Here is a 14,567-nt window from a genome sequence, read left to right on the forward strand (position 1 = left end):
GATGCCCGAAGAAAGAAGAAAGCAGACCGCGGGCCGACTGGGCCCGCCCCAACCTTGCGCGAGCTGTCGGCGCCCGGGTCTCTGGTGGGGTAGGCAGAGGCGAGCTCCGCCCAGACCCAGCTGCCAGCCGAGTGCGCACGCGCAGCGGGCCGCGCTCCCTCGGCGGCACCGCCCACCACCGGGGGACGTCGGCGGCGCGCGACGTAGTTCGCAGGATAAATGCGGTGGCGCCGGGCGTAGGAGCGATTAGGCTGGGGTGCTTGGGTGCTCGGACGCTTGGCGGGGTCGTGGCCCGCGCCTGAACCTGCCCTGTTTCGCGCTGTGCCATGGCGGACGAGGGGAAGTCCTACAACGGTCAGTGCTGGCTCTCTGGGCGGGAAGCGAGGCGATCTGGGGCCCGGTGGGCGGTGCCGGCCTAGGCCGCAGCCCCGGGGCGGGAGGCCGCGAGGGGCTGGGTGTCCGCGGCGGGGGGGGGGGGGGGGGGGGGGGGGGGGGGGGTGCGGCGCGGGCCGGGGGCGAGGCCACCCGGGGGTCCGGCCTCCATCGAGGCTGAGCGCCCGAGGCGTTGGCTCGGGAATCCTGGCGTTGCGTGGAGCTTCGGCTTGGAGCGGGTGGCTTGGCGGCGGGGTGGCGAGATTCCTTTGAACTTTGTAGGTGGTTGATGCTTGTCAGTTCAGTTTGGCGGCCAGACTCTTCCTTTAATGTGAGTCAGTGCCCGCCCAGTTCATCGGCTGCCCGTGTGCTGCTTTCCACCTCGTCCAGTCTGTCTTGCCCCGCCTCCCCTGCGGCCTTGGCTTTGGCTTAATGTTTCAGACCTCCACACCAGCTCCCTGTGCTAGTCCGAACATTACACTGGATTTTAGTCCAGAATAGTGGGTAGGAGCGCAAGAAGACCGAGGTTTGAATCCTGAGTTGTCTTCACTAAGCTTGAGTGAAGTCCACTCCCGGGCCTTACTTTCTGTCCCCGTAAGGAGGTAGTAACAGTGTTTATTTTCTTAGTGTGTCCGTGTATGTGCTAAAATGAGATCATTCATATCAGGTGCCTGGAGCATAGTGCCTGACACTGGAGAAAGTTCTCAGTGAATGTTAGCTGTGCCTTCTATTCGTCCCCCCCCCCCCCCCCCCCCAACCAGGGTCATTTCTTAGGGTTCATTGTTTGCAGAGTACTTACTAAGCAAGAGGCAGATCTTTTTAGGAATCACAGACCTTTTTTTTTTTTTTTTTTTTAAATAAGCCATTCCCTACACACCAGGATTCAGAAGGTCATGTTACCTGAGAGCAGTCAAGGACCCTTGGTTAAGCTCCCTAGCTGTCATTAGAACCTGAGTCTTAGGAGTTGTCTCCTGAGTTAAAAGGCATTTCTGGGGGCACCTGGGGTGGCTCAGTCATTTAAGCCTCCGACTTTGGCTCAGGTCATGGTCTCACAGTTTGTGAGTTTGAGCCCTGCGTTGGGCTCTGTGCTGACAGCTCAGAGCCTGGAGCCTGTTTCGGATTCTGTGTCTCTGTCTCTCTCTGCCCCTCCCCCATGAGTACTGCTCTGCCTCTGCCTTGGTCTCTCTCTCAAAAATAAATAAACACTAAAAAAAAAAAAAAAAAAAAAAAAAAAGATTTTTTTAAAAAGGCATTTCTGGCCAAGGAAATGAAGACTTCACTCCCAAAACTTCAGAGTGGCAGTTTGAGAGCAAGAGTTTTTAAAATGCCTTTCAGTTGACCACCTTTGTAACCGTATGCCATTTGTCCTCTGTATTGCAAAAGTATTGTTTACTGAAAGCTAATGTAATCACTGTAATTGGTTGATTTTAGAAGATGTGAGAGAGGTCACCACCCAGAGTTTGAGAGGGGTTAAATAGATTTGGGAGGCTAAGCAAGCAAGTTTCAGGTGAATTTCCCCGGGGGTCCGAGTTGTGTCTAGTTCTGCTTTGGGTCCGCTCACACTTCCACATTGTGCTTCTCTTCTCTGTTAGTTCCAGTTTCTGATTCCTTTTCCTAAAGCCCTACGCTGTCTTCCAGTAACATTTCCCTCATGCCGCCATGCCACAGGGAGGGTTCTCTCTCAACAGACAGAAGTTTGCAGGGAAGTGGCCCCTGTAGTTACTGTGTATCTCATCCGATAGCAGGGTGCTGGATACTGTGACTGCCCCAACAAGGTAGCTGGACTAGCAGTGTACTTTCTAACTGATGTTCTGCTTTTAACCCCAGAGCACGATGACCGTGTTAGTTTCCCTCAAAGAAGAAAGAAGGGCCGGGGTCCCTTCCGGTGGAAATATGGTGAGGGGAACCGTAGGTCTGGAAGAGGAGGTTCTGGCATTCGGTCTTCCCGCCTGGAGGAAGATGACAGAGATGTAGCGATGAGCGATGCCCAGGAGGTTCCCCGAGTACGATAGTAAGTAACCAGTTGATCTGGTTTGAATTTAGCGGCCCATTTGTTTGATAAAGCTCTCTTACTGGCCACGTCATTTCTCTTTCCACCTGGAAAAGTGAGGGATGCCAGGGCCAGCTTACTGGTTGAGCTGTCTTAGCTGTAATCCTGACAACAGTGTGTGTGGGCAGGCCTTGGAGAAGACATGCCTAGTGTTTGTGGGCATTTTGTTCTCTGCTTCCCCATAGCAACCCCTATGCTGCCCGACCCAACCGTCGAGGTGACAGTTGGCACGATCGAGACCGCATTCATGTTACCGTGCGGAGAGACAGAGCTCTTCCAGAGAGAGGAGGGGCTGGCACCAGCCAGGACGGGACCTCGAAGAACTGGTTTAAGATTACAGTGAGTGTCTGGGGAAGTGGATGTGCAAGGGAGACAGGGAGCTGGGCTCAGAATGAAGGTTTCTGCTTTTCACATGACAAAATCTGTTTTCTCCACAATCAGGTGTCTCTCCTTTCTTCTAGAACACCCAAGAGCAGGTTAAGAAAAGGAGTAGGACAAGCAGGATGCTGGGGGGCAGGGATGGGGACACCATCTGAAGGGAAACATGAAAACTGGTTGGGAGATGGAGTAATTCCTCTGAATGTCCCCATTTGGCTCAAGCCAAGTGTGGGGCTTCGGGTCCCTTAAGTTCCCTTAAGTGAAATCATGACCTTAACCGAAATCAAGAGTCAGACACTTAACTGACTGGGCCACCCAGGCACCCCAAGAAATGCTAAGTTTACATGGACAGAAAGGAGGGCAAGGAATCCATGTCTGGCTTGAGTTAAAAAAAGAAAGAAAGAAAGAAAGAAAACAAAACTTTTTTTTTTTTTTTAATTTTTTTTTTCAACGTTTATTTATTTTTGGGACAGAGAGAGACAGAGCATGAACGGGGGAGGGGCAGAGAGAGAGGGAGACACAGAATCGGAAACAGGCTCCAGGCTCTGAGCCATCAGCCCAGAGCCCGACGCGGGGCTCGAACTCTTGGACCGCGAGATCGTGACCTGGCTGAAGTCGGACGCTTAACCGACTGCGCCACCCAGGCGCCCCGAAAACAAAAAACTTTTAACTGGCCCTTTCTTTAGAAAACCTTGTAAGGGTCGGCGGAAGGTATGAAAGGAGTAGACTGGGGCTGCTGGTCAGCCTTCGTTCCACATTGTTCCCTTCTCTTTCTCTCGTCTAGATTCCTTATGGCAGAAAATATGACAAGTCATGGCTCCTGAGTGTGATTCAGAGCAAGTGCAGTGTCCCTTTCACCCCCATTGAGGTGAGATAAGGCCTGCGTGGCTGGCTGGGCACCAAGGAAGGCGAGGGGCCAGCTGGACCAGGGGCCCTGGGCTCCCGAGTCTCATGCTCTTGTTTCCTCTTTGTGCAGTTTCACTATGAAAACACACGGGCCCAGTTTTTTGTTGAGGATGCCAGTACCGCCTCTGCGTTGAAGGCCGTCAACTATAAGATTTTGGATCAGGAGAACCGAAGGGTGTGTGTAAAGGCCCTGGCGTGGCCGGGGGTGGGTCTTGGGCCTGCTGCTTAGGCCTCCCCGGAATTCAACCTGCCCTCTGTGTCTTCCCTGCAGATCTCTATCATCATCAATTCTTCTGTCCCACCCCATTCTGTACAGAACGAGCTGAAGCCGGAACAAGTAGAGCAGCTAAAGGTGAGGCAGGCTCGCGTCCTGTTTCCCTCCAGCCCTCCCACTTCCCACATGCACTCCTGCCACCCCCCTCTCCCCACAGAGCCCCAGTGACCACCGGCCCATTTTCCTTCCCCTGTAGCTGATCATGAGCAAACGATATGATGGCTCCCAACAAGCGCTCGACCTGAAGGGCCTCCGTTCAGACCCAGGTATGGCTGATAGCTGTCCCGCTCAGAGAGGTGGGGACCGAGCGGGGGGATCTGTCAGACGGGGACGGTTTGAGAATGGTTTGGTAGTAACTCTGACCTGGGAAAGTCCTCTCAGACTCGCCTTTCCTTCCTTTCTGTTTCCTGCAGACTTGGTGGCCCAGAACATTGATGTTGTCCTGAATCGCAGGAGCTGCATGGCGGCCACCCTGCGGATCATCGAGGAGAACATCCCCGAGGTGAGGCCTCTTCCCGTTTTGAGAGGGGAGGAGGCGGGGTGGGGTGGGTAGGATGGGGTCGGGAGGCAGATGCGTCTCTGAACCCTCTGCTGGCGGCGCTTCCTCTAAACTTTCCTCTGCCCGCAGCTGTTGTCCTTGAACTTGAGCAACAACAGGCTGTACAGGCTGGATGACATGTCCAGCCTGGTGCAGAAAGCACCCAACCTGAAGATCCTCAACCTCTCCGGAAACGAGGTGAGGCAGGAGAGCCCAGTTGTGGGCGGGGTGAGCAGAGGGGGGCCCCCGGGAGGGAGTTTCCGAGCTGGGACTCTCGCTGCCTCTCCTTACCGGGGTCTCTTGCCCGCTCTCTGTCCCCGTCTCTGCAGTTGAAGTCCGAGAGGGAGTTGGACAAGGTAAAAGGGCTGAAGCTGGAAGAGCTGTGGCTCGACGGAAACCCGCTGTGCGACACCTTCCGAGACCAGTCCACCTACATCAGGTCAGTTGTGGCCTCTGTCTCCCCTCCCGGGGACCTTCACCCCCTGGGAGGCTGAGCTAATGCACCCTGACCAGCGCCCGTCTGCAGGAGCTGTGCAGCCCTGAGCTGGAGCCGCCTGTCCTTTGGGAGGATCACGTGCTCCTCCCTTCGTCTGTCCGTGTGTCCCAGCTTGGCCCCAAGGTCTCCTCTCCTTCCTTCTCACCTGACTGCCTGTTCGCTGTCCTGTGGTCTTGCCTCTTCCTTCCTGAACACTGCCTTTTCTAGAATCTCCCTACCCTACTGTTCCAGGAAGGGCACCTCCCTTTTTCTACCACGACCAGGGGGTGTCTTGCGTATGCCCCGTACGTGGAGCTGCCTTGTGCTAAGAGCCGGGTATTCCTGGGCTGAGAAAGCCCTCCCTCCCCGGGACTTCCTGTTGATGGGCCTTCCCTTCTTTGTCTCACGACGGCCCCTCTTGCCGTGCCAAGAGGGACTCTCCTCTCATGGTCCACGTGCCCAAGGCTGTTGCCTGGGCTTTCCCACTCGTGCTGAGGTGGAGGACTCCTTGGAGCTGGTGCCATGCAGTCTGTCTCTCCTGCCCGGAGCTGTGAGCTGGGCCCTCCCTGGAGAAGAAACCTGGGTTCCCCAAGCCGTGTGATCAGAGCCGGGGCCCCGCCAGCAGGCGAGGGCATCCCAAGGCAGGTGCTGGGCGTGGAGGCCACGGGGGCAATGGCTACCAAGGAGACAGAGAACTGACCCTCTCGGGGGGCGCTGCCCCGCCCTCACTCACACACCTCACGTCACCCTGCTTGGCCCCGGAGGATGGCTGGTTAGCCAGAGACGGGTAAGATTCCTCAGGGAAGGAACAACCTAAGACAGGCACAGTCGCAGAGGGGCCATCAGGAGAGAACTTGGGGGCCAACAGAGGTGGGGCACAGACCCTCACCCCCCCAACTTTGCAGGGGCCTGAACCCTCAACCTTCTGAGGGAGGTCTCCCGCCCCCATGGCTGCTTCGCTTCCCACGCCCAGCTCAGATCGGGACCCAGGTAGCCAGCAGAGACCTGGACGACAGCAACTGCCCTCTCGCTGCAGCAAGAATTTGTTTTCTGTTTCTACCTTGGACCACAGGGAAAGGGGCAGCTGAAGGAAAAGGCTGTGTTGGGTGTCTTCTTCCCCTTTTCCTTCCTCGTTCTTCTAAATGCCTCCTTGCCTGATAGTTCTTTCGCCTTTTCTTTGCTTCCTCTTTCTTTTCTCTCTCTCTGCTCCCCCTCTGTCTCCCCCATCTCTCCCCTGCCCCGTCCTACCTTCTCTCTTCTTTTTTTTCCCTTTTCTTTTCTTTTTTTTCTTTTCTCTTTTCTTTTCTTTTCTTTTCTTCTCTTTTTTTCTCTTCTCTTCTCTTCTCCTCTCTTCTCCTCTCTTCTCCTCTCTTCTCTCCTTTCTTCTCCTTTCCTCTCCTCTTCCTTTGCCTCACCTCTTCCTAAACCCTGCCTTGCTCATCTCCCTGCCCCAACATCCTGTGCCATCCCTGTGGTGTTTCTGGTCTTGGCCACGGCCAGACTGGGCAGAACTGATGGATACCCGTTGAGGCAGCGGAGCCCCTGGGCTCCCACCCCATTCCCTCCTCCCGGGGCTGCACAGGTGAGTAGGTGGAAGGTAAGGGGGGCAGGGTGGGGAAGGACGTCCTGGCTTAAAGCCCGGGCTGGGAGCGCTGTTCTCATGGCGCTCGGATCAGGCAGAGAGAATAGGGTCAGCCTTCAAGGCAGTTGTCTCTGGGTGCCCCGGGTGAGGTGGGGAGTGGGGCCTCTCTCCCAGGAGCTCAGAGGCTGGCGGGAGTGAGGACGGGAGGGGCTGTCCCTTGGGCGTTGGTGTATGTGCTCCTAGAGCAGCTCAGGAGGCACGGTGGCTCTGAAGCATCACTCACTTCTGTCCTGTTCTTGACAGCGCCATTCGCGAACGATTTCCCAAATTATTACGCCTGGTAAGTCCGCAGCTTTTTTAACTCTTTTGTCACGAGCATAGCCTCTCCCACCCAAAAGGTCCCGCCTCACGTATGTTTGTATGACCGTGAATTTGGAGACATGGAGCCCTTGGAGAATCTGGCAAAGCTTATATAATCTTTCTTCCCAGAGAAATGCCTGTAGACAAAAGTTGCACCTATCACAGCTCCTGGGATCTTTTCCATGTCTCTTTGGCCTCTGACCCCCTCACTCTTAGTTCTCCCATCTAATTACTCATCCAGCCTTTTTCATCTCTGTTTATGCTGTCAACTTCCACTTCCTTTCTGCAGGATGGCCATGAGTTACCCCCTCCGATTGCCTTTGACGTTGAAGCCCCCACGACGTTACCGCCCTGCAAGGTAAGAAGTGGGGCAGAGTTAGAACTCGTGTGGGGAGGAGAGTATTGGTTACGGGATTCTGATACCTGTTTGCTTCCAGGGAAGCTATTTTGGAACAGAGACCCTGAAGAACCTGGTCCTGCATTTCTTGCAGCAGTGAGTATTGCCGGAGGACCCCTGAGGCTGGGGAGAGGTGGGCCAGCCCCAGTGCCGCTCACTCGGGGCAGCTGTTGGGTCGTTCTGTGGATCCAGAGCAGGGAATTCAGACTGGCCCTTTTGTGGTTCCCGCAGGTACTACACGGTGTATGATTCTGGAGACCGGCAGCGGCTCCTGGACGCCTACCATGACGGGGCCTGCTGCTCCCTCAGCATCCCTTTTACCCCCCAGAACCCTTCCCGGTGAGTGTCACTGCCCGGGACCAGCATTTCTCGGCAGATGCAGGCTAGCACCTGCCAGCATCCATCCCACGCTGACCACCGCCTCCTTTTCCACTTATCCCCCTAGAAGCAACCTGGCCGAGTACTTCAAGGACAGCAGGAATGTGAAGAAGCTCAAAGACCCCAGTAAGTGTGTGATGTGAGCAGAAAGCCTGGGACGGAGGTGGGAAGGAATCGGTCACAGGGCTCAGGAGTGTGTGGCAGCCCCTAACCTTGGGTTCTCCCCACAGCCCTGCGGTTCCGCCTGCTGAAGCACACGCGTCTCAACGTTGTTGCCTTCCTCAATGAGTTGCCCAAAACTCAGCACGACGTCAACTCCTTTGTGGTAGACATAAGCGCCCAGACAGTAAGCACCTGTTTCTTCCCTGGCCGGAGCCTGAACTTAGGGAAGGAAGGGGCGGTCACGAGGCACGGGGGACTTAGGCTCCGGCGGGGAGCCCACCTGGTGACTGACGCTGCTTCTCTTTCAGAGCACATTGCTGTGTTTTTCCGTCAATGGGGTCTTCAAGGAAGGTGAGAATCTTGGTGGAGTCTGGAGTTTGCAGAGTGGGCCCCTCCTGCAGCTAGATTTTTTTTCTCCGCACTCTTCCCTCTCCTCCCCTGACCTCCTCCTCTTCTGCCCCAAGCCATCTTCATGAGGCCTACCCTCTCCACCTGTCTTTCCTGTCTGGGATATGGGACAAACCTGAGGATTAGGAGAACACAGGCTTTGGTGTCAGGCAGATCCAAGGCTCCATTCCAACCTTGGTCCCGTGTGCCCGTGGCCAATTTACATTAACTCTGAGCTTCAGATTCTTCATTTGTAAAAAGGGGCACTAGCCATCCCCTAGCGGTGCTGTGGGGAGTAAATGAAGGGCTTGCCGTAGGACCTTGCACACAGATGTTCTGTGGGTGGGCTAACGGGTGGTTATTGTCCTCGCTGGCCCGACATTCCTCTTCACCTCTGCTCCCCTGTACACACGCAGTCATCCGTCTGGTCTACTTCAGGTTAGTCGTATCAAGTAAGACCGTGATGGGAGAAGCTTTCGGTAAACACAAAGCGTGGCTGATCCTAAGGGGTCATTGCTGTTGTTAACATTACAGTGGATGGAAAATCTCGGGATTCTTTGCGAGCCTTCACCAGGACATTTGTCGCTGTTCCTGCCAGCAATTCAGGGTAAGTGTTTGGCTTACCACATGGGGTCCCAGTCCCAATCCATGGCCAGCATGTGGGAATTGGTAGGGGCGGGGATGGGGGAGCCGGTCCTCAGGATGTTTTCAGAATTTCAGAAAGGCTGGGGGGAATCAGGAGGAAGCTCTCACAATGGTGGTGAGCTTGGCTCTGGAGCCAGGCTGGGTTTTTCATCCTGGCCCCACCACTTCTAGCTAAGGGCAAGTTTCCTCATCTGGAAGCTAGTATATTTACTTCCGTGGCCTGTCGTGAAGATAAATGGGGATGAGAACTGTCCAGAGTTGGGGGAGAATGTGTAATTCTAGTGTGTTCGGTAGAGAACCGCTTACACGGGTTGTGTGGGAAGGGTCGTAAATGATAAAATGTAATGACCAAAAGTGGGGGAGGGGTACTTTGTGAATGCTGAAAGAACCTGTCGAGTGTAAGAGGGTCAAGTATGAGAACAGGAATAAAGTTGGGAAGATGAGGTGGTCTGTTTGTCCAGCTGTCTAAAGTGCTTTTTGTCCCACAGGCTGTGCATCGTAAATGACGAGCTGTTTGTGCGCAATGCCAGCCCTGATGAGATCCAGAGAGCCTTCGCCATGCCTGCACCCACACCTTCCTCCAGCCCAGTGCCCACCCTCTCCCCAGAGCAGCAGGAGATGCTACAGGCATTCTCTACCCAGTCTGGCATGAACCTTGAGTGGTCCCAGAAGTGAGTGCTGGGCATGTGTAGCAGTAGGGGGAAATGGAGGTAGGGGTGGTAGTGAATAATGAGTGCTTCTAAGATTTTAAAAACCAGAATTTATAAATACGGTCCATAAAAAAATGCGGCCTCTGCATAAATCAGCATCACAAAATTTAAAGCCCAAATGAAGTCTCTTTGTATATACTGTTTTACAACTTACCTTTTTGTTTATCTTGTGAACATCTTTCCCTATCACTGTGTGTGTGTGTGTGTGTGTGTGTGTGTGTGTGTGTGTGTGTGTGTGTATTTTAAATGCTTGTTTATTTTTGAGAGAGAAAGGGATCGAGCATGAGCGGGGGAGGGGCAGAGAGAGGGGGAGACACAGAGTCTGAAGCAGGCTCCAGGCTCCCAGCTGTCAGCACAGAGCCCAACATGAGGCTCAAACTCACCCTGCAATCATGGCCTGAGCTGAAGTCAGAAGTTTAACCGACTGAGCCACCCAGGCACATCCCCATCACTGTAAAAATCACCTTCCTCCTTTTGACAGCTACTTAGTAATCCTTTGTATCCAGTAGGCCATTGATAGACATTTGGATTGTTACAAGTTTTTCATTTGTATACATAGTGCAAGAATGTATATAATTGTTGGCACACACTGGCAAGTGTTACTATATAATGGACTTTGAAGTGGCATCTAGCCATCAGGGTGAGTGCCTTTTGGTTCTAATGAAGGTGCCTGTTCTTCCCCCACTGCAGGTGCCTGCAGGACAACAACTGGGACTACACCAGATCTGCCCAGGCCTTTACTCATCTGAAGGTAAGTTTTGGGAATTCATTAGCAAAAAGGCCAGAGATCTCTGGGCCTTCAAGAGGGTCAGGCAAGCTGGGGGTGGGGGAAAGGGGCTGGCTCTGCTGACCTTTTCTTTTTTTGCTAAGGCCAAGGGCGAGATCCCAGAAGTGGCGTTCATGAAGTGATCCGTAGTCATGCCTCAGAAGAAGCCCCCTGTAAAATAGCCCTTGGATATTGACGTCTCCTTGTCATGGCTGTCGTTTTCTCCTCTCTGGCCCCGACCGACCGAGGCCACCCTGTGACTGTGACCGTGACCGAAGAGAATGGGCTGCCGGATCCCTCTCCTCACCTGCCTTCTGGGAGACTTCTGGAAGACTTCCGGAAGATTGAGCCTCACTGGTGCCAGGAAGCCAAAGCTTACTTTGTAGAACTGACACTAAACTATCGAAGGACCTAGGTGCTTTGTGTACTTAACCCCAGAACCCTCCTTACTTTTTAAGATAAAGAGTGATATTGTATTTTGTGTCACGCGTGCTAGATTGTTTCTGCCCCGCCCCTGCCAGGAGGTGGTGCGGGGGCGAAGCCTGGCGGGCAGCCCCCCCCCACCCCCGTCCTCCCCTCCCTCCCGGGGCTGGACCCAGGCTGCGGGCAGCCGAGCGCTGGGGGCGGGGCCCGCCTGCCGGAAATCCCGCCCCAGAAGCGGCGCCGCCGTAGTTATGGCGGCGCCCGGGCGGCGGTGGCCGGTGCGGCTGCTCCTTGCGCTGCGGCCGCTGCCCGTGCACCGGTCCTTGCACGCCGCGGCCCCGCCGCGGGACGTGCTGCTCTTCGAGCACGAACGGGGCCGCTTCTTCGCGGTCCTCGGGCTGTTCTGCGCGGGCCAGGGCGTCTTCTGGGCCTCCCTGGCCGTGGCAGCTTTGGCCCGACCCCCGGCCCGGGCGCTGTCTCCAGACGCGGAGTTCCCGGACCGCGGCCGCTCGGACCTGCGCTCCACGCTCTGGCGCTACGGCCTGGCGCTCGGCTGCGGCGCCATCGGTAAGGCGTGGGCTGGCTTCCCACCTGGGGGACGTGGGGTGGCTGGGCACAACCTTCCCTGCTCCGACAAGGACAGTGAGGGACTTCCGACCCTCCGAGGCGGGCAGTACTGGAGGTGGGAGGGCCTTGAGCCAAGCTCTCGGGCAGGCCTAGGGGGAGGTCAGCCTCTCAATCTGCGAGCTTGAGCAGTTACACGGCCCTGGACCGGTCTCCTTGTCTTTAAAATGGGGGTGGACATTAATGTTGTTGGGAAGGAATGACGGAACACAAGACCCCGGGGCAGAAGAGGAGCTCAAAAAATGTTACCATCGTCGCAATTGTTTTAATTTGGGGGGACCGGAGAGGTTCCTGCTTAGCTCTCCCGCGAAAATGCCCCACCCCAAGCTTTGCTCTTCCTGCAGGTACCCTGGTACTTGGTGCCGGTCTCCTCTTCTCCCTCCGTTCTGTGCGTTCAGTGAGGCTATTGGCTGGAGGAAAGCAGGTGACCCTCACCACTCACGCTCCCTTTGGCTTGGGTGCCCATTTCACCGTTCCTTTGAACCACGTATCCTGCATGGCCCACCGTGGTGAAGTCCCTGCCATGTTGCCTCTGAAGATCAAAGGCCGGCGCTTCTACTTCCTCTTGGACAAAGCTGGACACTTCCCCAACACGAAACTCTTTGACAACACTGTGGGTGCCTACCGCAGCTTGTGAAGAGACCACCGCGGATGGCTCACCCCTCCCAGAGGGGAATAAAAACCGGACCTCGGGGATGGGGGTCACCCAAGGGGGCCCAGGGTTCATTAACAGCAAATAAAAGAGCAGTCATCCCAAAGGCAGCCGACAGCACCTCTGACTTTTGGTTCCCTGTCTGTTTGGCTTTCGCTCCTGTCCTCCGATCCACCTGCCTACAGTGCTTTCAACACCAAGAACTCAGTACCAAGATGAAGGAAAAAAGTAATCTAATATTTCGGTACAAAAACAGCTGCAGGGAGAGAGGTGGAGGGAGCCCATTGTCACGTTTCCCTCGTGGAGGGAAAAACAGGCTCCCAGTATGAACAGGGCCACGTGGGGGCAAGAGGACTGTAGGCACGTGGGCATGGAGTCTTTGGCTGCAGGAAGGATTTTCTGGTTACTCTTCAGGAAGGGGAAAGGCGTGGCCCAACAAGAACCTCTGTCTCAGAGCTCCATTCGGGGTCCCCCCGCTCCAGAGGCCGATAAGGTGTGGCTTCAGACTTCCGCTGCACCACCTGAAGCATCAAGACCACACACCACAATACCAGATTCACCCAAGAAGAGGTCTGTGGGAAACAGGAACAAGAGCGTGAGGAACGTGGCCATCTTGAATCCAGTTCCACCCACATACAGCTGTTTGCCCGCTGTCAGGTCAACCAGCCCATCAGCCCCTCTCAGCCTCTCACTGGTGGGCACCCTGACAACTACAGATGCTTATAGGAGTCTGTGGACCCCTGAGTTTCCACCTAGTCTTTCACGTCCCAGAACCTCACTTCAGCATCGTATAGGTTGGAGTAAAACTTCAGAGTGGTTCCAGGGGGTGTCCATGGAATTTTCTGGGCTTCAGAGCAGCTGTGAGGTCAAAAGATGGTGGTGAGAAAGGGAGGATATACCCCAAACATACCTGTGCCCGGATGCCCTCTGAGAGGAGAACGGAGAGGGACAAAAAGGGAAGGCAGTCAGCCCCAGCCAGGGTTCCCTCCCTCTCCCATTACCTAATTGTAATGTTCAGGGAGACGATGGATTTGCAGAGAGAACGGGTGCCAAATCGAAGGATACAGGCAGACACTAAGACCAGGAAGGTGGCTATAGCAGAGATGGCCAGTGCAATGCGGAGCCCTGTAGGGCCTCTGAGGAGGGAGAGAACAAGCCTTGTGGTTGGAATGGGCCTTCCCCGGGCTCAGCCCCTGACCCTCAGGGTAGGGCAGTCACCTGTGGGAGTCCTCGATGCAGCTGCTGTAGACCCAGAAGAGCAGGAGCAGAAGGCAGTAGAGGGCCAGGAGGCCAGAGACCCCGGCCACAAAGTAGCAGAGGGATGGGGCCGAGGGTTGGGATAAAGCCAGGGAGGAGCCATTGAGGGCGGCCACGCCGTACAAGGGACAGTGGCTACTGAAGGAACCCTGTGGAGAGAAGCTGCTGAGTCCTACCTAGATTTCAGGTTAGAGCCTCGGTGCAGGCTCTGGGCAGGTGTGAGGGATAACCTAGGAGAGGGCCACCCTAGGAAGTTATTAATGCACTGTCAGTTCCTGTTTCTGGGCCAGTAGACGGATGGAGAGGGCCTGCTGGGGAAGTCAAACCTGCAGTGGACAGAAGGATCAGGAAATAGGCGGTGGTTATAAAAGACAGCTTCAGAGATGCCTCACAAGTTCTGGTCTCCCCTCTGCAGAAAGCCTAGAGTAAAACCAGAACTTGTGTAACCTTCAACTATCTCCGATATTTCCTAATCTGTAAAAAAAACAAAAAAAAAAAAAAAAAAAAAAAAAAACACGAAAAAGTTATAATCATGCCTTACAGAGTTAAATGAGCCTGTTTATTAACAAGATTGCAGGCTGGGGGGGAAAAAACCCTCCTGCTTTGGGCATTTTCTACTTCCGTATTTTGTCATTCATACACCGTGCTGCAATCGTGTGGAAGCTCGGTCATCTCCGCTACACTATGCTTTATTTCCTGGCGTAGCTCGGCACAAGTGCCTCATTTAAACGTGTAGGCAGGGCCCGGGCCGATTTCTGTTTCAGAACCAGGGTAAGGTGATGCAGCCGCAGCCACCAGACCGGGCTACGTGTGGTGCTGGAAGACACTATGGAAAACCCGTCCCTAGGCGAGGGAATGACTTTTTAGAGCAACGTGGGCGGGCGGGGCCGGAGAGCGCGATCGGCGCCGGTGCATCTCCGCCGCAGACGGGCGCCCGCCGGGCCTCCCCCGACGCCCCGGCTCCGAGGCGCAGCGCGGCGGCACCAGGCCGGCCCCGGCCAGCCCGCCCCCGCCTACGCGACCCCACGGCCGGCCCCGCCCCGCACCTGGGTCCGGGTCAGCGTCGCGGCCGCCACGGCCCCGCACAGGAAGGCAGCTGTGAATAGCAAGAGCTCGAAGCGCTGCAACCAGGGCAGCGCCATGGCGCCCTCGCCACTAGGAAGCGCCGCCGCGGGAGCCAACCACCCAAGCCCCGCCTCATCCGGCGCGACCCACGAGCGCGCAGACGTCA

At 55.5% G+C, this 14,567-nt stretch overlaps 3 protein-coding genes across 4 annotated transcripts; 2 read left to right on the forward strand and 1 right to left on the reverse strand.

Annotated features, from left to right (window-relative positions):
* The first annotated feature begins 162 nt into the window (after positions 1-162).
* Positions 163-10,856, forward strand: NXF1 (nuclear RNA export factor 1). Its single transcript, XM_047876664.1, has 21 exons — positions 163-354; positions 2,200-2,383; positions 2,608-2,761; positions 3,585-3,668; positions 3,777-3,881; positions 3,978-4,058; positions 4,177-4,246; positions 4,394-4,482; positions 4,609-4,716; positions 4,848-4,957; positions 6,879-6,915; positions 7,225-7,293; positions 7,373-7,428; positions 7,564-7,671; positions 7,778-7,836; positions 7,941-8,056; positions 8,181-8,223; positions 8,794-8,866; positions 9,393-9,575; positions 10,305-10,365; positions 10,485-10,856. The coding sequence occupies exons 1-21, from the start codon at positions 327-329 to the stop codon at positions 10,521-10,523; spliced, it is 1,857 nt and encodes a 618-aa protein (XP_047732620.1). The 5' UTR covers positions 163-326; the 3' UTR covers positions 10,524-10,856.
* A 163-nt stretch (positions 10,857-11,019) lies between these two features.
* TMEM223 (transmembrane protein 223) lies at positions 11,020-12,899 on the forward strand. The gene is made up of 2 exons (XM_047876675.1): positions 11,020-11,370; positions 11,772-12,899. Exons 1-2 carry the CDS (start codon positions 11,055-11,057, stop codon positions 12,062-12,064), a joined length of 609 nt encoding a protein of 202 aa, XP_047732631.1. The 5' UTR covers positions 11,020-11,054; the 3' UTR covers positions 12,065-12,899.
* Positions 12,296-14,539, reverse strand: TMEM179B (transmembrane protein 179B). 2 transcript variants are annotated; one of them, XM_047876673.1, is made up of 5 exons: positions 14,383-14,539; positions 13,298-13,485; positions 13,081-13,215; positions 12,859-12,937; positions 12,296-12,651 (listed from the first exon to the last, which is right to left on the reverse strand). In XM_047876673.1, the coding sequence occupies exons 1-5, from the start codon at positions 14,476-14,478 to the stop codon at positions 12,490-12,492; spliced, it is 660 nt and encodes a 219-aa protein (XP_047732629.1). In that variant the 5' UTR covers positions 14,479-14,539; the 3' UTR covers positions 12,296-12,489. The 2 variants fall into 2 exon arrangements, with proteins under 2 accessions (XP_047732629.1, XP_047732630.1); XM_047876674.1 differs by having other exon boundaries at positions 12,512-12,651; positions 12,832-12,937.
* Positions 14,540-14,567: the final 28 nt, after the last annotated feature.

The sequence above is a fragment of the Prionailurus viverrinus genome, chromosome D1 (genome assembly GCF_022837055.1).
Source record: "Prionailurus viverrinus isolate Anna chromosome D1, UM_Priviv_1.0, whole genome shotgun sequence".
NCBI lineage: Eukaryota > Metazoa > Chordata > Mammalia > Carnivora > Felidae > Prionailurus > Prionailurus viverrinus.